This window comes from Podarcis tiliguerta, assembly GCF_965153285.1.
Source record: "Podarcis tiliguerta genome assembly, chromosome: 14".
NCBI lineage: Eukaryota > Metazoa > Chordata > Lepidosauria > Squamata > Lacertidae > Podarcis > Podarcis tiliguerta.
Window position 1 is genome coordinate 6,906,479 of NC_139547.1, and position 7,835 is coordinate 6,914,313.

Sequence of the window (7,835 nt, forward strand, 5' to 3'; positions counted from 1 at the left end):
GGCTTGACCCCTTTCCATTTTAACAGTATAAATTCTACAAAGCCACTCCCGATCTCAGGAGGGGTGTGTGTTGCGGGCTCACGACCCCATCCACACTCTCGCGGGGCTGGCTCCAGCCCCGCGGGACTCCGGGATTCCCATTTCCCATTATTATTCATCTATGGCAGCGCCAGCCAATCGGCTGGTGCTGGGGGCGGGCCTACCTGAGGGCACTTAAGGTCAGGGCAGCCCAGGCTCGCCCCTTTCCTTTCTCAGCAGCAGCAGCGGTTTTAGCAGTATAAATTCTACAAACATCTTCCATATCTCCTCAAAATAATTTCTCCTGCATATTCCCCGCCTTACCTTAATGGCACATCTTAATTTATCATTATTATTTTTAGCTTTCTGCATTTTATCTATGTTTGTTTTAATTTTTGTGAGCCACCTTGAGTCCTGGTTTGGGGGTGGGGGAAAGGTTGGATATAAATAAATGAAGCAATAGTAATAATAATAATGAGTGCGTCCTAATCTGCCACACAACCAGGAGTCTCGAAAGAGATGCAGACGAATTGTTAAAGGTAAAGGTACCCCTGCCCGTACGGGCCAGTCTTGACAGACAAAGCCACATCTGGCAAGCCAGCGCAGCACACGGAAACGCCGTTTACCTTCCCGCTAGTAAGCGGTTCCTATTTATCTACTTGCACCCGGGGGTGCTTTCGAGCTGCTAGGTTGGCAGGCGCTGGGACCGAACAGCGGGAGCGCACCCCGCCGCGGGGATTCGAACCGCCGACCTTTCGATCGGCAAGCCCTAGGCACTGAGGCTTTAACCCACAGCACCACCCGCGTCCCTTAGACGAATTGTTATCGTGCATGAATATAGGAAAGCCATTCAGGGTGCAAAGCAGCCCCACCTGCAGCTGCAAGAATGGCAAGAATGTGCTTTTGAGGATGGCGGCAGATAATATGTTTGGGGAAATAGGGCAAAAAGAAGCTAGACTTACGCAGACCTTCCAGCAAGAAAAGGGAGCTGGACCATGATTAAAATTTGGATTAAATGGGCTGAAAGATTCCTCCTCCCTTTTCTCAGCTGTCTTTTAATACACCCAGCGTTTCCCCCAAAGAATCCTGGGAACTGTTGTTTGTTAAGTGTGTGAGGAATGGTAGCTTTGTGAGGGGTAAACTACAGTTCCCAGAATCCTTTAGGAAAAAGGTGTGCTTTCAGTGTATGGTGTGAATGTATGTGGGGCTCCATAACTGTGATAAATGTGTATTTTTCAATCTTTCTTCCCAGTGCTATCGGGATTTATCTCCAAGGAAGAAATAGAAGGTAAATTGTGCCCCCCAGATGGCGTGGCGAGTCTTGTGCCCCTCCAGGTAACAGGGCCCCCATCCCACATGCTCCAGCTGTGTCGCTGCCGTCGCATGCAAAGTTTAGCATGAAAGGAGTAGGAGAGATCAGTGAGATGGTCTCCACTTTGGGGCGAAAGGCAGAGACAGGGTGCTGTTTTGAGGTGAGCCTCTCAGCTTCCTTATTTCTCCAAGTGACACATCTTCAGTCATCCTGCCTGGTCCTTCAAGACCTCCATCCCCATGGACCCCACAGTCACAATACCTAGACATACCTTGCTGGGCTCTCTTGTCTTCCCCACCCTCTTCTCTCCATGTTGTTCTGTGATCTTGATGACGGTCGTCCTGCTCATCCACTCACCTGGCTGGCTTTGGGTCCCTTGGGCCTTTTGCCTCTCCTTGTCCCTTGCCTTGTTCTCCCTTGGCTTCCTATTATCACCCAACAGCTGCATCTGAGCATCACGGGACAAGCGCACTGGTTGGTGTGCCGAGGAGAGATTCCCTTCCACCTGTTGCTGAAGAACAAGTCACACCACCTAGATCATTCAATGGACCTTTTCCCCCACCCCTGTCTCCACCACGAGAACTGAGGGCTGTCAGGTCGGGCATCGTCTCCTTCCCCCACTCTTTGAGCCCCACACCTTCTCCCTCTCTTGCAGTTGGCGAGGAGATCGAGATGACACCCATGGTGTTTGCCAAAGGCCTGGCTGACTCCGGCTTCTGGGGGGACAAGCTCTTTGGCCGGATCATGATGGAGGACCTGGAGGTGGGCCAAGGTTACCTGCGCAAGGCATGTCGCGCCCGTGCCATCTATGGCCTTGAGCCGGTGTTTGAGTCTGGGCACACAGGCATCATCAAGGTCCGCAACCTCATCGCTTTTGGTGGGCGCAGTGAGAATACGCTGGTGGAGAGGAACTATGACATCACCATCCAGGTGGGTAGAGGGAGACTCGGTGCTCTGCTGCTTGCCAAATGGCCTTGGCTGGCTCAGAGTTGGAGCCTTTGCTTAGCATGTAGAAGGTCCCAGGTTTGATCCTGGCCAAGGTATCCTCCTGGAATGGCTCTGGGTGTTGGGGGGCGCTGCTTTGCAGTCATTCCACTCTTTCCTGTAGGGTTGTTACCAGGTAAAAAGCATTGGGGGTGCATCTGCATAGTTTCATGGCTTCTGGATTCGCCGAAGCTTTCATTCTGCTCCCATTGTGTCAGGCTTCAGGGAATTGCCTTCCTCTCCAGTGGCCGTAGATAAAGCAGAACAAAGGAAAAGGAGTCTTCTTACCAGTTAGAAACTTTAATAATCACAGCAAGAGAATGAAGAATACATCTCCGAGTAATGGCGGTGCTCCCAATTAAGGGCTCCACCCCCTTCTACATCACTTCTACATCTCACAATCTGAGCTTGTCCCCTCTGTTGTTCTGCCACTTTCTGAGCTCTTCTCAACTTTGGGGAGGAAGGCTGTCTAGAGACTGTGAATCTGTTAACCCTCTCCCTTCCAGTGTTTCTTCTCCTAGCTGTTCCCCATCCAGTATTTCCCAGCTTCTGCCTTCTGAACTATATTCCTCTGCAAACCACTGTTCCAAATCTATCCTGTCCTCCTGCTCCTGGGAAGATTCGGGATCTGGATCAGGAGCAGGAGGATGCTCCCACCATTGCTCCTCAGTGCAGCCCTCCTCAGCACGGTCCCTGACACATTGTGGCTTAATACCTACATGCAGCTGCTACGGGGAGTCACCCCGAGATGATTGTCACCAGTGTGCAGATGCCACCCAGATCTGTCTCTCCGTCCCGTCTGACTCAGGAGAGGCTGTGCAAGTTCTTAGACCACTGCCTGTCTTTGGTCGCTTTGCTTAAGCATCCTCTCTACCTGCCAATCTGGCCTGCCCATTTTGTGTCCACGAGTGTATCACCCCTCTGTTCTGCCTGCAAAGTCCAAACGCCTCATGGAGGATTGTTTGTTTGCTTTCCGTAGGAATGCAAGATCCAGAATTCGAGTCGGGAATACTGCAAGATCTTTGCTGCCGAGGCCAAAGCCATCCCTGCCTTTGGTCCGGTGCCTGAGTAAGTTGTATCTCTGCAGCCCAGCCAGCAAGTCCCCCTGAAAAGGGTTCATAGAATCATAGAATTGTGGAGTTGGAAGCGACCACAAGGACCATCCAGTATAACCCCTTGCAATGCAGGAATCCTTTGCCCAATGTGAGGCTCAAACCCATGACCCTGAGATTAAGAGTCTCCTGCTCTACCAATTATGCTATCTTGGAGTTTTTGAATCCAACCCTGCAATCCTGATACCCTGATAGGAGGAATGGGCAGGTAGGCAGAATGGAGCCAGTCCCATTCTGGAGCAGGAGCGAGGACATGTAGCCCCCAGAAATTAGTGGACCACAACTCCCATCAGCACCACACAGCACGGTCAGGAATGATGGCTGCCTCCTGTCCTTCTGCACCTGATTGGCAGTGCTGCCAAGGTCCAGAGGGCAATGCCAGTAGAGGCTGTGGCTGCTTTCTCTTGTCCCTGCTCATGTGTCAGGTGTCTAGGCAGCAGCAGCAGCAGCTGACACCAGGACCAGGAGGCTCTGGAGGTCACAGTGGCGCCTTTGCTGGGAATTAGTGGGTGTCCTGGCAGAGTTGCCCCCCTGATGCCAGCTCTGTTGAGGTGTGGGAGCGCTTAACCTGGTTGCAATGCTCTGAGCAGCCACACTAACCAAAGTGGGAATCTGTTTTTGACAGAATCATCCCTCTTTACCTGATCTACCGCCCGGCGAACAATATTCCCTATGCCACCATGGAGGAGGACCTGCCCGGCCAGTTCGAGTGCTACTGCGGGCGAAGAAATGGCGGCCTGGCTCCAGCCAGCCTCTCCGAGGTTGGGCAAAAGTGTTGCGCCTTCCAGCACTGGCTATACCAGTGGACAAATGGCAACATCCTGGTGACAGACTTGGAAGGTGAGGCTCACGTCCCCGTCCCCTCGCTCTCTGGGACTGGGGCAGTGGGGGCAGAGGGTGAAGCCCTGTTAATTGTCAAGGGGTGTGGAGTCCAGTTCTGGGTGCCATATTTTTAGGAGTGTATCCTGGTAAAGGTACCCCTGCCCGTACGGGCCAGTCTTGACAGACTCTAGGGTTGTGCGCCAATCTCACTTAAGAGGCCGGGGGCCAGCGCTGTCCGGAGACACTTCCGGGTCACGTGGCCAGCGTGACAAAGCCGCATCTGGCGAGCCAGCGCAGCACACGGAAACGCCGTTTACCTTCCCGCTAGTAAGCGGTCCCTATTTATCTACTTGCACCCGGAGGTGCTTTCGAACTGCTAGGTTGGCAGGTGCTGGGACCGAGCAATGGGAGCACACCCCTCCAGTGTATCCTGAGGGTTGCCTAATTCTACTCCATCTCCATCTCTGCAGTGTCACACCCTGCCGTGACCTACAGATGTACGCAACCTTCCAAACGTTAGTCACGCCACAGATTCGCATCAGGACATTACAGTATTAGCAGTTCAGCCTTCAATCTCTTTTGTAAGGCGTCTTGATGAGTGGAACGGGGGTGGTGCTGGATGGTCTTGCCTGCCCCCCCCCCCAATTTCTGTGCATTGGGTCCAAGGTGATAAGAGACTCGATGTGCGTGCAGCAGCTCGTGCATAGGAACTCTGCTTGTGATCAGAAACCCTGACAGCAGTCAATCTGCAAGGGGCTGTCAGGATGCTGTCAGCAGCTCCCGGCTGGTTGCCCAGGAAAGTATAAAGACGGGAAAGTTTATTGCCGTCCTTTTTTCTTTCAGTCTTTACAGAGAGAGGCTATAGAACCAGCCTCTTGGATAATGGCATTCTCCCGAGTGAATCTCCACCCCTGTCTCTCCCACTTCCTCATTCATCTCCTCTATGGGTGCTGCTATGTGCCCTCTGTCTTTGAGCTCTTTGCTATCCTACTTTTAAGGCTCGCCGGGTTCTGGGAGATGGAGGGTCTGGGATGCTTTCTAATGACGTGTCAGCCAGTTGCTGCTCCGGCTCTGCAAGCTCCTCCTCTCCCATTATTTCCCAACTTTCCCCCTTCATCTGCCTGTGAGCTGTGACCTCTCTCAAACCCCTGTTGTAAATCTGTACTGTCTTCCTCTTCTTCTTCCTTGGAAGATTCAGGATGGGGAGGCAGTCTCCACCATTCCTCCTCTGCCCAGTCCCTTACAGGGCACAGGAAGGACCAGCAGATACAGTCAGTCCCATTCCCTGGTCAACATTGTTGTTCTGTATGTCAGTTGAACCATGAGTAGGTTTAGGGTTGAGTTTAGGGTTAGGGTTGGGTTAGGGTTTCCATCTTCTAGACCCCCAGTAAGCGCTGCAGCAGAATTGATTTGGGTTGGGCTAGGACAGGCTTCCTTAACCTCGGCGCTCCAGATGTTTTGAGACTACAGTCCCCATCATCCCTGGCCACTGGGCCTGCTAGCTAGGGATCATGGGAGTTGTAGGCCAAAAACATCTGGAGGGCTGAGGTTGAGGAAGCCTGGGCTAGGAGCATGGAGTCCAGACTTGCCGGGTCCCATTAGCTCCGCAGAAGGTAGGGGCTGCTTACCTCTTTGCCGATCTGCTCCATGACCTAGAGGTTGGGTGTCTTTTACAGGTGTTGAGTGGAAGGTCACCAATGTCAAGATTGCTACCAAAACAAAGGGGTAAGTGACCACCTAGCAACGCAGTGTGTTGGGTGCATCTGTCTCGACCCTGATGCCTCGGGGCAGAGGGCCAAACCGGGACACCTGAGCCCTGTTGCCAAAGGCTCAGCTAGTCCATCATCTTGCTCCCAACCAGATGCCTTGGGAAATTCTGCAAGCGGGGCATGAGTGCTTGCAGGCCATCGAGATTGGAACAGGGGTGTGTAGGGAAATGGGGGCTTCGCTCTGTCCCTTGAGGCACAGCCCTAATGAAAACGAAACTGCCGTTGGCACCAATGGCTGCTTCCCACCCCTGGCCAAATTGACAGGCCTATGCCCGCTATGAGGCTCCCAGAGTGTCCCATGGCACTATCCTGAACAGCTATGGCTTCCATCTCCATCTCCGGAGTCTGCAGACTGCTGTAGACCAGGGGTGGGGGAAGCTGCGACAACTCTGGGGTTTGCTGGACTCCCCAACTCTCATTAGCCCCAGTCGGCATGGCCAATGGCTAGGGACAATGAGAGCTGTGGTCCAACAACATCTGGAAAGCCACAGCTGGCCCACCACCACTGCAGAAGGTTTGGGTGTGGTTGGAACCTAGAATGCAGTGGACCTAGAACTGAGACCAGATAAAGCTTTTGGTCACAATTGCTCAGCAAAGGAGAGGGACAACCCGGCTTCCTGGTGGCCTGCTATATGATCCAGGCTTGGGGGGCTCAGGGGGGAGAACTGATTTATGCACTTAGGTGCACAGAGATTCAAAAGGGAATATCCTTAACAGAAGCACCGCAGTCCCTACATACAATTTAAGAAAACAATTCTTAGTTTACAAGCTCATCTTTTAAGTCGGCAAAATATAGAGACTAAAGGTGATATTCAATGTTAGTCATACTTAGACTAACTGAACTTAGGTGACTCAAGTCCATTCATTCCAGTGGGTCTGCTCTTGAGTATGACAGGCTAACGTTTGATATTGCCCATTATCATTGTAACTGTCCCTGAGTAGTACACGACAATAATACGTCTGATAATAGAATACTTCAACCCATATAGGTCTTTTCAGTAGTAAAACGGAGATCTATATCCATTTACAAAACAATATGAAAATCTGTGGTATGGAAATACATATTCTTTACGGCATCAGCAGAACTGAAAATGCATATAGATTTTTTTTAAAAGCAACTTTCAACCTCTAAAAGAACAACTCCACATCTAAATACAGTCATACCTCGGGTTGAAGTAGCTTCAGGATAAGTATTTTCAGGTTGCGTGCTGCGGCGACCCGGAAGTAACGGAGCGCGTTACTTCCAGGTTTCGCCGCTCACGCATGCACAGATGGTCAAAATGACGTCACACGCATGCGCGGAAGCAGCGAATCGCGACCCGCAGACATGCGGATGTGGGTTGCGTTCACTTCTGGATGCGAACAGGGCTCCGGAACGGATCCCATTCGCATCCAGAGGTACCACTGTAGTATACTTTAACTAAAATACTTCTGTTTACAATGTTTTGCAAACAGTAAGCGTCAAAAGTATTACTGCCATATACGTGGACCATTATTGGGCATTTTCATTTAATGAGCATATTTGGCTCATACTATATATGAATTTGTGAATTAAGAATCGTTTCCTTAATCTGGAGGCAAATTCCCTGATACCTGCTAAAGGTCTCAATAAATATCCCCTCAACAGTAAATGAGAGTGTTTGCTCTTCCTGCCCAGTTTCTTGTGAGGCATTTTGTGTTATGCCGCATAACCCATGGCAGCCATTTTGCGGCTGATGCCCACGGCACTCTCTCGACATTCCACATCGACCCATGTAGCTGGGTGGGGAGGGCGGGGAGTGAGCTTGCCCTGGTGTGTAACCCTCTCTTTATTGCCAG

The 7,835-nt window shown here is 51.5% G+C and overlaps 1 protein-coding gene across 3 annotated transcripts in view; it reads left to right on the forward strand.

Annotated features, from left to right (window-relative positions):
- The window catches only part of ALPK3 (alpha kinase 3), a 78,836-nt gene that overhangs the window by 58,148 nt on the left and 12,853 nt on the right, over positions 1 to 7,835 (forward strand). For all 3 annotated transcript variants that reach the window (XM_083412937.1, XM_083412938.1, XM_083412939.1), the window contains 5 exons: positions 1,271 to 1,306; positions 1,986 to 2,260; positions 3,294 to 3,382; positions 4,052 to 4,266; positions 5,925 to 5,973. In XM_083412937.1, coding sequence (XP_083269063.1) covers positions 1,271 to 1,306; positions 1,986 to 2,260; positions 3,294 to 3,382; positions 4,052 to 4,266; positions 5,925 to 5,973 — 664 coding nt within the window. The remainder of the gene's footprint in view (positions 1 to 1,270; positions 1,307 to 1,985; positions 2,261 to 3,293; positions 3,383 to 4,051; positions 4,267 to 5,924; positions 5,974 to 7,835) is intronic.